This window comes from Cebidichthys violaceus, unplaced genomic scaffold (assembly GCF_023349555.1).
Source record: "Cebidichthys violaceus isolate CVI_PGR_0920_01 unplaced genomic scaffold, fCebVio1.0.p SCAF_7, whole genome shotgun sequence".
Lineage (NCBI taxonomy): Eukaryota > Metazoa > Chordata > Actinopteri > Perciformes > Stichaeidae > Cebidichthys > Cebidichthys violaceus.
The window spans coordinates 7,543,030-7,557,220 of record NW_027176927.1 but is presented as its reverse complement, the minus strand read 5'-3'; the positions used below and the strand labels follow the sequence as shown (position 1 = coordinate 7,557,220).

Sequence of the window (14,191 nt, the reverse complement as noted above, 5' to 3'; positions counted from 1 at the left end):
TGTACTATGACTTTTTTTAACATGCTATACTGACTTTTTTATGACTTTTTCAACAGGCTATACTATGACTTTTTTATGACTTTTTTCAACAGGCTATACTATGACTTTTCTATTACTTTTTTTCGACCAGCTATACTATGACTTTTTTCAACATGCTATACTATGACTATGACTTTTTTCGGCATTCTACACTATGACTTTATGACTTTTTTTTGACATGCTATACTTTGACTTTTTTATGACTTTTTCGACATACTATACTATTCACTTTCTATTTCTTTTTTTTACTCATTCATGACATAAAATGCCATGTAATTTCATGACATACTATAATAGGTCTTTTTTTCTATTCTTTACTATGAATCTTTTGTGACATACTATAATATGATCTTTTTATGACTTTCATGACCTTTGTTTGACTTTTTATGACATACTTCATGATTTTTTTAATGCCATTTTGTTTGACATCCTATACTATATCTTTTTTATGACATTTTTATGTCATGCTAACCTTTGACTTTTTTATGAAATTTAAAAAGAACCTTCCGAAAACCTTTAAGGAACATTACTTGAAGCGTCTCAAAACCACATTCTGAGAATTAATGTTGTGACATACTATATAATTACATTTTTATGGCATGCCAAACTATGACCTTGTACAAGTTGTCGTTCCTCAGCTAATAGACGCTTGTTTGGTAGAAGTTTCCTGAAGGTTCTTTTTTTAACCCCTGAATAACATTTGGAGAACAATTTTTATGATATACTTTGTGACATACTACATAATCAATTTTTATGGCATGTCACTATTTGTGATATACTATATCATGACTTTTGTATGGCCTACTATACTAGGACTTTTAGTATACAATATAACATGATTTTGTATGCCATACTATACTATGACATTTGTATATCTTTTGAGACCTACTATACTATGAATTGTTTTATGACATACTATATTTTATTTTTAATCAAAATATCTTGTCCTCTTTCCTTTTTCTCTTCATAACAAACCTTGCATTGGGTTAATCACACAATTCATTTTCTTGTACTTTGTCCCAACCTGTCTATCTGAATTGTATTGCACTGATACAGTGGTGCTAGGACTTATCACAAACTAAGACTGTTTAGTTGTGGTATCCTAAAATAAACATATAGTAAGTATAAGTTTAACTGTTTTGCTGATGTAACCGGTTCAAACTCAAAGTGACAGTGAGGTGAGAAAGTGTTTTAAAAAGTGTCCTAAATGTATTTCTCCATTATTAATGCATATACCCTGTACTAAACTATCCATCAATATATAAAGTAGTTAAAATTAGTAATAAGAATCCCAAAAAAGCTTCTACTGTTTAAATTATTGTTTATTGTGCCAGTGAATATCCGTTAATTTAAAAAAAAGCAACAGTACCAAGTGAAAACTACAGTAATTTAGTTAAACATGAAAACTGTTGCTAAACTAAACACTTGTTCCAACCCAAAACACATCATAGCCCCCTCAGAGAGCTAACACAGTAGCCATGTATGATCGATGTGTTGCATTATACATACAATTCACCTGTACAGCTTGTTTATTATTAACAATTCAAGTGATGTTAACAACTTCATAGTCTTTGTTTAGAAAAGTACTCTGACCGTAGTTAAAATAAATAATGTTGGAGAGGAGGAGGTGAGTAGAAAATATGCAGACAATTGACGTAATGGATTCGAGGTGTGTGAGGTCAAAACTATGCTGAAATCACGTGATGGGGTGACAGTCACCAAACTCAATAGTGCTCAGAGAAATACTATTCTGAGTGTAAACATGCTTCAATACTGACGGATCAGCTAAACGTGTTAAAAATATAAAGGTTAGTTGCATGTATGCATGCACATTTTATTTTACGGTGGTCCTTTTCCTATCACTGAAACGTGAATGACACATTAAGTTAAACTAAAAAACAGTCAACAACTGCTTCTCTTGAGCCGGGTGAGAGGACTTCTATTTCAAGCCTTCACTACAAATGCTGCTCGAGCCCCCATAAAGGAGAGAAGTAAGGAAAACAAATACTGAACAACCACATACTGCAGCCTAAAACACAGCCAGGGTGTGCAGGGTGGAAATCAGGGGCACTGTAGATAAAATATATCATGTTAGAATTCACCACAAACCACACAGTAACTTTATGCATCTCTAAATATTATAAAATCAATTCAGGCACTGGAGTTCTGAGGGATATTGTGCTTAGCATCAACATCTCCGTCATTCATAGTCGTAATGCCCAATGTAATATCATTGGTCCATGTTAGGGATCAGGATGAACGCTTGCATCTGTAATTTTAGGGTCTTGAATCAGAGCGGCTGGTTGCACAGGGAAACAGCTCTGGTAAGCGTACAGCATCATGGGTGACCAGCCGTTACACCGCCATCTCTTCTTGGTCGGGGAAGACCTCTGTAGAGCCGGGTGGCGAGGATGGGGCTTCAGGGATGGGAGCGCTTCCCCATGAGGAAACAGCCAATAAGAAGCCAGGTGACATTCCACAAGGACACATCCTCTCGCTCTCACTCACCACTCTTTTTTAGGATAGTGGGGGTGGAGTCTGTGACGGTCCTGAGTGTGACAAGCAAAAATGGTACAGTATGGTTGCATTTGTCTTCAGATTAGATCAGCTCTTTGAATGCATGTCAGATTTGATCCCTACCTGATTTGATTGAGCGGCCAGCTGGAATGCACCGGTGTTGGCGCCGCAGAGCTGGGGCTCATCAGCATGGCACTGTAGATGTTGGCTGCAACTACCAGGATGCAGAGGAGGATGGGCCCGATGATGGCGCCCTCCAGACCTAGATAGTAGGCTCCGCCTGCCACTGCCAGACCTGTCAGATACGGGTGTCCACCCCTGAGACATGGACACAAGAAAACAGATCAACACAAAGACATACCTAGAAAATACTAAAAATTATGATATTAGAAAATATAAATGTATAGAAATGTGTAGTGGTATTTTGTTTTTACATATTTGACCTCACAAATACCTAATATAAATCACAATGATACCTAAAAGAACACAAAACATTTTTAGACTTCAGTCATATTGAAGAAGTTGTCAATTGTTTTTGATTTTACCATTTAATGTAGACACTAATACATAGCTTTGTAGCAAATTCTTGGATTTTATTGTGTGCCTTACCTTAAGCCTAATCCCAACTAGTATTTTATATGACACCTAATCATAATTTAACCTAACCTTAACTTAAATTAAGTCCTGACCATGTAGGGCGGCACTACAGGAAACACTATTCAAAGGGGAAACAGACGTGAACACATGGCTGGGCTGCATATAACAGCTGTCTTGAGCATCGTCTGGCCTGCTGTCTGGTGTTTTCATTCGGTCTAAATCAAACAGACGCTAATTTCTAAAATTGACCAAGGCAAATGGACACAATGTTTATAAATTTTACCAACAGAATAGTTTCCTTTAACAGCCACATTTGGGTACCGACCAGGCGGTTGGTTTGTGGAAATTTGTTGGTCAAATGTGTCAATGCTGAGGGGAAACTCAAATATCAAAGACAAAAGCTGGTAACAGTGTCACACATACATACCCTGATATGTCAGAGTAGATAGCGGTATCTACAAAGTAAGTTGGGAGCAGATGGCAGATCAGCAGCAGCAGGGCCTTGACACCTTCGCCCTGCGCCAACCACAGGTCACACACTGCCGGCAGTGCTGCCCAGTAGGTCCCCAGGAACGGTACCGCGCCCAGGATGGCAGCCAGAGCTTCAGGCCAAGGGAGAAGGATTTGAGGAGTGAGAAAAACATTGAATGTGGCTTGGCAGGTCCAGGTAAAGTGACAACATTATCTGCTGTGAACACGCTGACGCACCAGAAGGAATGAAGACTATGTTGATGCCAAACATGGTGTGAGTGAGCCAAGTGTAGAGGCCGTAGAAGCCAGCCATTTTCAGAGAGGCATCAAACACTCCTCTTCAAAACAAACACACACACAAAGTCAAAAATAATTTCCTTTAGATACATGTTTGGATTGTCTAAATAGTTTGTGTGTGTGTGATTACCTGATGGCCTCTTCTACAGACTGGCCTATGATATTTGAGGAGGGTCCAGGCTGGGAGAGGGGGGTCAGGCGGAGCACCCATTTAACAGGTTTGTAGTATTCACCACTGGAGCTCAACAGGTAGAAGAGAGTGGTCAGGAAAATCACCTGCGTATGAAAACAGCATAAATATGAGCAAGTTTGCTGTTGCTAAACAAATTCAGATTATTTAACCTGTCTTTACACTCAGAAAAACACATTAAGGAACAGAGTTTGTTACAAAAGAATAAACATGCAATAAATGTGATGCAAGCAGTTTACCCTCAGTTGAAATTTTTGCTGGTTTTATTGCAAATTCATAACCCCATAAATGAATGTCAACAAATCAAACCCAACCCGTGTAATTTTGGGTTCGATGGTTTAGTGTTTCATACCAGACTCAGGACAAAGTTGAGCAGAGCCGTGCCGCTGTGGAACAAGACGGTGAGGAGAGTTGTTGTGGTGGAGATGAGGAGGCCAACATTTCTACTCATTACCACCCATAAAGACTCCAGGATCTTCAAAACAACAGGGCAACAGTAACAGTGTCATCCACAGGAGAACTATACACCCCTTTGAGTTACAAATGTGTCAACGATTTATGAACTATGAATAGTAGCCCAATCAGGGCCAAGCTGACACACAACACATTTTATCAAAATTCATTCACTGATTCTTGGAAATATAATATTTGATACAAAGCACAAATAAATAACGACGCAGCCCCTAGTCTTTAGTCAAACTTTATTCCATTTAGTGTCACAAATGATGACGGGCCAACAGATCCTTGAAAGCAAAATATATGCAGATCCTCATGCAGAAGATGGTGTTAAACACAGTCATACTTACAGACAGCAGAGTCTCAATGTTTTCCTGCAGAAAGGAGGCGATGTCCTTCCAGTCAAGAATTTCGCCGAGCCAGCTGTTCCCTCTCTGAACCATCATCTTCTGACCGCGGTGCCGTCCAGGGTGGGTCATGTTCTGGGAAATGGCATATTTTGTAAATGATAAATCTTTCCCAGACATTAAGAAGTTAAATTGACTTGACTTACCTTCACAAACCAGGAGTGGTACAATCTGTCCCAGAGCTCCAAAACCTGTTTCTCAATCACAGCTGTGTTGTTCATCTTGTCCCCTAACATCTTCTGGAGCTGCACAAAATGAGAAAGATTCAATGCATAAAATGGTGGCTGAAGTATTCATTTTTACTTCTTCCATAGTTTGAGTCAGAGAAATCAATGGAAAACATACAGGCACTTATTATTCTTACCTTTTGTGTTATCCATTCTCTACCGTGTTGATAAACATTAGTAGCAGCTGAATTGAGAGCCTTCTGCACCACACGAGCCTCTGGAAGCCAACTAGAGGAGGACGATGTGACAAGAAGATGATGAGAAGTTACAAACTCCAAACACAAAAGCAAAAGATACAAATAAAAAAAAGAGTCGTACTTGGCCCATTCCGGATGGTTGGACACAGTCTCATTGATGAGGTTACTGGTTACATCGATGATGTGAACACTTTCATGGTGAACCTAGAAAGATAGAAAGTTACTTTGTTGTTGTCAGTGCCTCTGAAATGCAGTGATGTAAAAAAAAAAAAAAAAAAAGCAACAAAAACAGTAGTACCATAGCGGTGAGCAGTAGAGCCATGAGCAGGGTCCCTGTGACCAGGAGGAAGATGATGAAGATGCTGATGATTTTATCCAGAGATCGCTCCAACCACACGATCATCTACGCACATAGAGAGGACACAGACAGGAAGATATAGAAGAAAGAAGGGGGGGGGGGGGGGGGGGGGAGTAGGTACAAAGTCAGCAAAATTCTGAAGAGTTTGAAAACATACAGTGATCAGACACATGGAGAAACCTGCGTCCTTCCCATGTGAAGAAACCATTTTGGATCTAAACGCTGCCCCCTTGGGCCCTGAGAAAAGCAAGGTAGTCGACTGAGTGAGCCAGGATACCTGTACACATGCATGCTCACATCCTTGCACTTTAACATGGAAACATGCAAGCGAAATAACTCCGGCCGTGTGTTCTGAATGCATGACATTCCTGTCAGTGTCTTTTATTTTTTTTAAATGTTGCGAGCCCATCCATCAGTCTTTCAAAGTTCATTCTGTTGAAAGGTGGTGAAATTCTTAACTCAGGTTTCTCAATGCTCCAAAACTCCAAGACAGCTCATAACAGCATCAGTCTCCATCTGTATGTGTGTGTTAATGTCACACAAGCCATGTGTTTAAATCAAGTTACTGGATACAATGGCAAATTACTGTTAGTGGACACCTCTCTCCCGTAAGGCTATGTCCTTAAGGTTTGTTATTATATTGATGGTGAAATTATATGGCAGCAAAGGTCCCACTGCATTTCAGCTACACAATGCGACGGAGTCCCAAAGTCTAGAATAAAGCGTTTATTATTCTAGGTGAATGTCAAACTTTTTTCTTCCCATCTATAAGAGTGTAGCCTTACTTTACAGATTATGCTTGTCAGGCTAACTGATGTAGATTACAAAAAAATGGAAACACCACATCAGCGAGGACTTATTCTAGATTTTAAAATAGCTAATTCCGGCACATAACCATGAAAGTTTGTTGAGTACCAATTAGCAAAAAATCACCAGCACTTAATGCAACACTAAGACCACTAATGAAATTTCAGAGAGGCCACACAGTGCTGTAGTTACAAACACCACATTTTTAATGCAGAAAGAGACCTTAAAAATAATGAAAATTTAAACCATGAATTCAGAAATCTCAACAATCGCACCAACACCTCTGTGACATGGTCTCAACAAAAACAGGGCATTCTATGCTTCATAACTCGACTTACAGAGCCAATGTACAATAACAAACACTCTAGTTTTGAGGCACAACTCAAACAGAATAAAAGGTTAAAAGGTCTGATGAGTCATCTTTCACCATTTTTCCTGCACCTAGATCAGTTTATGTTTAACTAAGGTACTCAACACCTAGCTGTTTCTGTAAAGCATCTATCTTGTAAGTCAACAGAACAATTATATTTTGCTATCAAGGCTTCTTATATCACCATTCAACATTGGTTTCATGTGAAAAACCTGCAATGTGACCATGCCAGGATCCAAGATCTGAACATAATTGAACCTTTAAAGAATAAGGTTAACAATAAATAATAACAAATCTCATGAAAAGACCAAAACATGTTAGTCCTTCTCTCATTGCTTACTTTGAATACACAGGGAACCCTTGTTTGTCAGATACATTTCTTGCTGGTTTGGGATTTGTTCTTATTAAGAAAAATATAGAACACTTCCAGCCTTTTAAAAAAAAAGTTAATTTCCAAAACACATCCTTTGTCCTTTAAAACTGGAGCCTCTAATATGCTCCTGAATACAAACAGTTCAGGCATCATATAATAGCACAACAAAGAAAAGCTCTTTTAAAAAAGGTAAAAGTTTGCCCACATTGTTTTTATTTAGTGCTGCTTCATATTGACAAACTGTTAGGTGTTTCCATTGTTTTGTCCATCCTCACTCCCACCCATAAAATGCCCTGCGTAATCACATCTCTCCACGGGTTCCATAGACAGTGTTTCTCCTTAATCTCTATTAAAAACATCAGGCTTATCAGCCAACATATATTCAGATTCAGAAACACTGCCCTCTCCTCCCACTCAGCTCTGCTCCGTCTACATCAGTCATCTCTCCAAGCAGCCCAAACACTCTCAAGCATAACCTGCCAGTTAGACCACAGCAGGGAAGGTACGAACGAGGCAGAGGGACCAAAAAGTCCCACCTCCCTGGCCGTAGCTTCCTGTAAAATAAAAGCATGACCCAGCGAAGCAGCGACAGGACGGACATGTAGACAGGATGAAGGGGTGATGACAGTGGATGGGTAAAGCGCCAGTCTAAGCTTGTGCTCACACCTTTACACGCATCCACACATGTACACAGGTTTGTTTCCTTATCCTTCTTCTCTCGCTTTCTCTCATGCACACTCTTTCTGTGAGTCTCTCGTTCTCTCAGCACTCTGCTCCTCCAAATCATTACCTGCTTGTTAAGCCAATGCCAGAGCTTGGGGGGGAAACAAAGAGACATTGGGAAGATTATTTTTTGGAAAGACCTGTGCAGCAGTCATCACATGTACCCATGCGACAAGAACACAACCTCTTTGGGTACAGGCAGTGAGGGATCAGGAAGTGGCCCATGGCAGGCGGGATTTAACCACAGTGTTTGAGTGTGGACTGGCACAGTGGAATGCAAATCATTGGGATTATAAACACACAACATTACTACATCAAAAAAACATCATGAGAAAGACATCTTTTAATGTGTTAATAATTAATAGGCCCTGTATTTGTTATGGCGAACTTGTTGGCAAACAATTGCCTACTTATACATCCAGCAGGCATGGATCAAAATTGTCATTTATTGGAAGTCTTTTGGAAATATCTGGTTCTTTAGCTGCTAAACCTGCTGAACAGGAAGTGTACGGTACAGTGTCGGTTTATCAGAGCTGCATGATGCATCTCGAAACAGCGCTATGTGAGCAGTGAGAGTGGATCAAAATGTAAAGTTGTGAGTCGGATCAAAACAGTGAGCTGATAGACGTTATGACGCTCCGTAAAACAGAGGGGAACTGCAGAGTCGAGTGATCATTTACATTAATACAGTTTTGATATAAAAATATGGATTGGTGCAGCTTCATCGTCTGCTTTGACTAAATCTAAGAATACATTAGTATCAGAAAAATAAGCACAAAAGTAGACCATGGCGCAAATAAATTGCCAAAACTCAGTTGGTTTTGATCCCTAAAATGCATTTAAACTTTGTTTATTGTGTGCCATTCTTTCCAGTGCTGTGTCCAAATTTTGAATTAATACATGATTTAATTTTTTGTTAGTTTGTTCTTGAAGAAGGTAATTACATATGTATACCCAAGATGTCCTTCTGCACTCATGTACTGAAGTCCTGAGGGATAGGTGCATCAGATAAGACACCATCAGGACAAATGATAAGGAAAAGATCCCACACAATGACCGAAACCGATCTGAACTTAGTCCTAGTTGCAAACTTCAGACAATGTAATACCCCTACACACAGAATTTTAATTCTTGCTGAACTATTTCAATACTTACAGAATATTTTATCCTCTAATATTTGAACTGCAGAAAACCAGTAGTCCTGACCTTCAAAGATTATTAACCAAACAGTCCTTGATAGCCACTGATGGCCCTTAAATGTGGACAGTGATGAATTACTATATCAACACAAAATAATGTCTAAAAGGACGTACAAGTGAAACTTAAAAGGTGTGTGTGCCTGGATGAGGATTTGTGAAATCAGAGGAAGAGGAAATAAGGACAGCGCCTGCACCAGCGGCATGTGGAGATCAGTCAGAGACGTTACCTTAGTGTCGATACGCAGCAGGAACTGAGCCAGGCCTTTGATTGGTCCAGGCAGTAGGGCCCCCTCTCGCTCACGTCCAAGCTTCTCCAGCACCGCCCACCATGAGGTGAGAGTCCGCTCTGCAAAGCCCTTCAGGCCAAAGTGGACCACCAGCTTCTTCAGCACCCACACTAAAGCAAAAATGCAACAGTAGTCTGTGTACAGTGGAGCAAGTAGCATGTGAAAGGGAGTTTTCATGCATGTGTGTGTGTGTGTGTGTTACCAGCCACAGGGATAGGCAGCAGTTGAAGGATCCAGAGGTTGAGCCAGACCTGAACCAGTACAATAGCCCAGACCAGTAGAATAAAGTAGATATCACTGGCTCTTTGGGGGCTTTTCTCTTTCGGGAAGAGGCCGGCTGGTAACGAACGAAAGCCGCGAGGGAACCCAGGCGTGGAGGTGAGGGGGCCTACAGACTGCACACCACCTTGGAAGACATCATGGAGTTGGCACAGAGGAAGCATATAGAGGAAGAAAAAGAAAGAAGCAAAGAACATTAGTTTGTTGTTCAAGAGCAAACCACTGGTGAAGCTAAAGCAGAAGTTTCTTGAGCTGCAGTTCCTCTAATGGCTACAAGAAGCTGGGTCAGAAAAATGTCCATTAAAGATGAGCCTAACCTTTCTCCTCTCTTTAAATCATTAAGATCATTTTGAAATGAATGTTTTTTGCCAAATTATGTATTTCCTCAGTAAATAGCCGCGTAATAAGCGGGATAATGTACAGCGATGGGGTTCCTGTCAGGGTTCATTCCGTATTAATGATCGGCTCACTGTTCATTAATGCCCCTTATATACACAGACTATCTATAACAAACAAGCCTCTAAACCCTCTAAAGAGCTCTTTTACCTGTAGTAGAGTTTTCACTTGAATCAGTTTTCATCTGAAGGTTGCTACAGGAGATTGCCATATAAATAGTGTTAGCAGCGAAAGACAACACCTGCCCCGACAGCTCTCCTGGGGAAGAAGAGAGACAGAAAACATAAACACAAAACAGCTGAGCATAAAATAACAAATCTCTTTGTGTCCTGATTAAGGGAAAAACTGCCCACCTCAAGATCCCTATACTTTAGGTAAAGCTGTACTAAGATACTGTTCAACTTAATCCAAGTGCTGGTTGAGCTCGAGGAACAGATAAAGTATGATAAAGGAGGTGTATTTTTATGCTGTTAAAGGATAACAGCTGCTCAACGAGATTATTTCATTAGGCAGCGCATCAAAGTTAATTATAAGCTGATTTGACCCCCTTGACTTTTAAAGCAATCGTTTGACATTTTGGGAACTTGTTGAGCGTTAGATTGAAGATTGATACCACTCTCATGTCTGCACAGTAAATATGGAGCTACAGCCAGCAGCCAGATAGTTTAGCTTAGCATAAAGACTGTAAACAAAGGGAAACAGCTAGCCTAGCTCTGTCCAAAGATAAGGAAGTCCACCTACTGTACCAGCACCTCTTAAGATCACAAATGAACACATTATTTATATTGTTTAAGTCATACAAAAAAACGTTTACCACTACTCGTATATACCATATTTATGAATGCTCAGTTGACTTCTCACTGTGGTACATGTACATGTGTGTGTCCATAAATCTTCACCTCTGCCAGGATCAGGTGGTTTCTCTTGGGAGCCCACGATGATGAGTATAACCACAACAACAAATATGGGCACTCTCCACGAGCCGGTCAGAGACACTAAAAACAGATGCAGAAATGAGGCTGGTAACTATGTATCTTCTCGCTATTGTGGAGAAACATGTTGCTCTTGAAATGCACAATATTTTGATACATTATTAGTTATTTCTTGGCAAAAATAGTGAGCTGAGTGTATGTTTTGTAATAAAATTATATTACAGAGATAATATTGATCACACACTCATGTAAAAAACCTCCTTGCTCTCCTCTTGAGCAGAACTTCTTCTTAATATCGCTCAGTCACTTTTAACATTTCACGCATGAAGGTCAACATCTCTTTTCGGCACGCCTTAAGTGTGCTAAAAATACTGGAGACTTTATCATCTTACTATGCAACTCTGCACGCACTCTGGCAATTAGACTTCACTCGTATCTCACTTTTGAAAAAACACTTTTTTCACATTTTCTTAAGCCTCCTTTAACTGCTACCTGCCAAGTAGGCAATATTTGAAGAAATCTACCCAGGGGGCAAATAAATAGAATTTGAATAAAAGTATGGAATGACAACCATGTCTGAGCAGACTCTAAAGGCTGCCCCTCCTCAGCACACTCACCAATGTAGAAGAGCAAAATGGCCCAGACAGGAAGAGCCAAAGCCCTCAGGTAGTGCTCAGTGTGGGGACTCCACTTGAAACAAACCACCAACAAGTAGCCAAACACCACAGTGCACACCTGAGAGGAAACAAGAGGCACAGTGGCAACATAATACAAATAGAGGGGATGCTATGGGGTACCATCAGACCAAAAGGTAAATGTTGTAACTTTTGTGCCATCGATGCTTCTTTCACACACAGTGTTGTTTCAAACTGGTTTTTAATTTATACTTGGGAAGAAAACTCCATATTATTGCCCATCAATTCAGGGGTGATGTTTGTGTCAATCATTTAGTGTTATCGTTGTACCTAAATGAAGGTGTCCAAATGAATGACTGAGCATAATTTAATATGAAACTAAGACTGTGAAGTTATTGAAGGTTTTTTTCCTAAACTGTTGCGCATTTCAAAAACATTAAAGGCCTTAAAGTGATCAAACTAGACTTTCTGGACTTCCCAGACTTCTGTTAACCAACAGACAATCTACTGCTGTTTGATAGGAAAAGCATGAAATGTGATGCTCCAGTCAGCTAGTCACAAAGGTCTTAGCTGGTTCCACTACACACAAAGACGCCTTTCGATGTAATTTAATATAGTGTCCTCATCCTATTTTTGGACAAGGGCCCTGTGTCAGTCTACCTCAGCATTTAGAGAAAGTACAGACTGTCTGAGGAGGAACATTTAATACAATTTGTATCTAATCAAAGCGTAACAGGATTCAGGCCCCTGCAGCTGTTTAGGATTAAATAGGTATCGATCGATCTGCAGGAAATTTGATTAGCTAGGATACAACTTTAGGCATATGTTCCAAATAAAATAGGTAAGTGGAAAAACCCATTATGAGACACATTCAAAGAAATGCAATTCAAACCATTTGCAGCATTTCCGCATTCTGCAATGATTCCAGTTTCTTATTATTATTCATCCACTGTTGATAATCATTAATTAAATTATGTTGGGATGATAATATCACATTGTGTCATCCTTTAACGATGTTGCTAGTAAACCTTAATGATTCTGAGCTCAATTTAATTAAACTAGAAAAAATAGTTTAAGTAGGGCTGCAAATAACATGTATTGTTATCATTTACTCCACACATCATTTCTTAGTTAATCATTTGGTCTATGTCAGATAACAGTGAAAATGCCAATCACAATTCCAAAATAACTTATTATCAAAAAAGGCCTAGAAAACCAGGGGATATTCAGACCGGAGAAGCTGGAACCAGGGGACTTCCAAATGAATGAATCAAGCACAAAACTTTTTTTTTGTTTGTTGTTTTTTTTGTCCATCAACTCATCAATTAGTTATATTAGCTTCTTGTTTTATTTGTCTGCATTTTACAGATAATTCTAGAAAACATCAGATGAATCTCAGAATAGTATGCATGATTTTGCATAAATGTTCCAGACAGTAATATAAACAATACTGGAGAACATATTTTTAATAGTGTGATTAATAGATGTGGTTCGTTGGGCTGACAGAGGCAGTTGACAGGGCTGACCTCGCCCACCCAGTAGCATCCACTTGGGATGACAACAGAGGGTCTTGTTGTCACCCCGGATGTACAGTACCCACTGTCCATTCACTCACCCACGCAGTGTGGAAACAGTCCAGCGCGGCCCCGATGATCCCGCAGATGTGCCCGAGGACCACCTGCATGCCGACGACACTCCAGAAAAGGTAGAGGAAGTAGACCAGCGGCGCCCCGGCCCCGATCACCAGCAGCACCGTGAGCCTCTCGAGCACCATCCTTCCCATCGCCTCCACCCCGTAGTTCACACACCACACTGGGATCAGCAGGGTCCCCACCACGATGGGTGTCCCGGTTTCCTGCAGGCCACTGAGCCACGAGCGGCCGAGCCGAGCCAGGGAGTACTTGAAGGGGTGCAGGAAGGTCCCGCAGAGCACTGCCCAGAGCAGCGGGCGGAGAAAGGCCTCCAGGATGAAGTAGACCAGGACAGAAGCTCCGCAGCATATAGCCACAAAGATCATCGCCCCCGTGTTGTAGAAGGCCTGTTTAATGTTTTTATCAAACTTCAGGGACGAAGGCTGGGTTAGCAGTTGGCTCACCATCCCGACGGCAGGCTGGACGCTCTCAGAGAAAAAGACGGAGTGAGGCCGCCCAATGAGAGGGCTCTCCGGGGGAGAGACAGAGGCAGGCTCCGGAGCCGATTCCTCCTCGTCTGCCATGTTCCCTGATTCCGCCACCGTAGTCTACCCGAGGGATCGCTTCTTCTTCTTCTTCTTCTTCTTCTTCTTCTTCTTCTTCTTCTTTTTCTTCTTCTTCTTCTTTTGCTTTTAATGGCGGTTGGCAAATAGCTCTCGGGTGCATTACCGCCCCCCACTAATGTGGAGTGTGGTCTTAAGATCTATATTCTCTCTAAACCGACAACTAAACAAGGAAAATAA

At 40.6% G+C, this 14,191-nt stretch overlaps 1 protein-coding gene across 2 annotated transcripts; it reads right to left on the bottom strand.

The window, feature by feature from the left end:
* Window positions 1-1,346: 1,346 nt before the first annotated feature.
* On the bottom strand, window positions 1,347-14,186 carry tmem245 (transmembrane protein 245). 2 transcript variants are annotated; one of them, XM_068735310.1, is made up of 18 exons: window positions 13,373-14,186; window positions 11,740-11,857; window positions 11,090-11,185; window positions 10,341-10,448; window positions 9,718-9,921; window positions 9,456-9,625; window positions 8,097-8,120; window positions 5,697-5,801; window positions 5,520-5,602; window positions 5,339-5,429; window positions 5,121-5,219; window positions 4,918-5,049; window positions 4,464-4,586; window positions 4,052-4,197; window positions 3,862-3,962; window positions 3,581-3,755; window positions 2,680-2,874; window positions 1,347-2,588 (listed from the first exon to the last, which is right to left on the bottom strand). In XM_068735310.1, exons 1-18 carry the CDS (start codon window positions 13,970-13,972, stop codon window positions 2,540-2,542), a joined length of 2,619 nt encoding a protein of 872 aa, XP_068591411.1. In that variant the 5' UTR covers window positions 13,973-14,186; the 3' UTR covers window positions 1,347-2,539. The 2 variants fall into 2 exon arrangements, with proteins under 2 accessions (XP_068591411.1, XP_068591412.1); XM_068735311.1 differs by lacking the exon at window positions 8,097-8,120 and having other exon boundaries at window positions 13,373-14,185.
* Window positions 14,187-14,191: the final 5 nt, after the last annotated feature.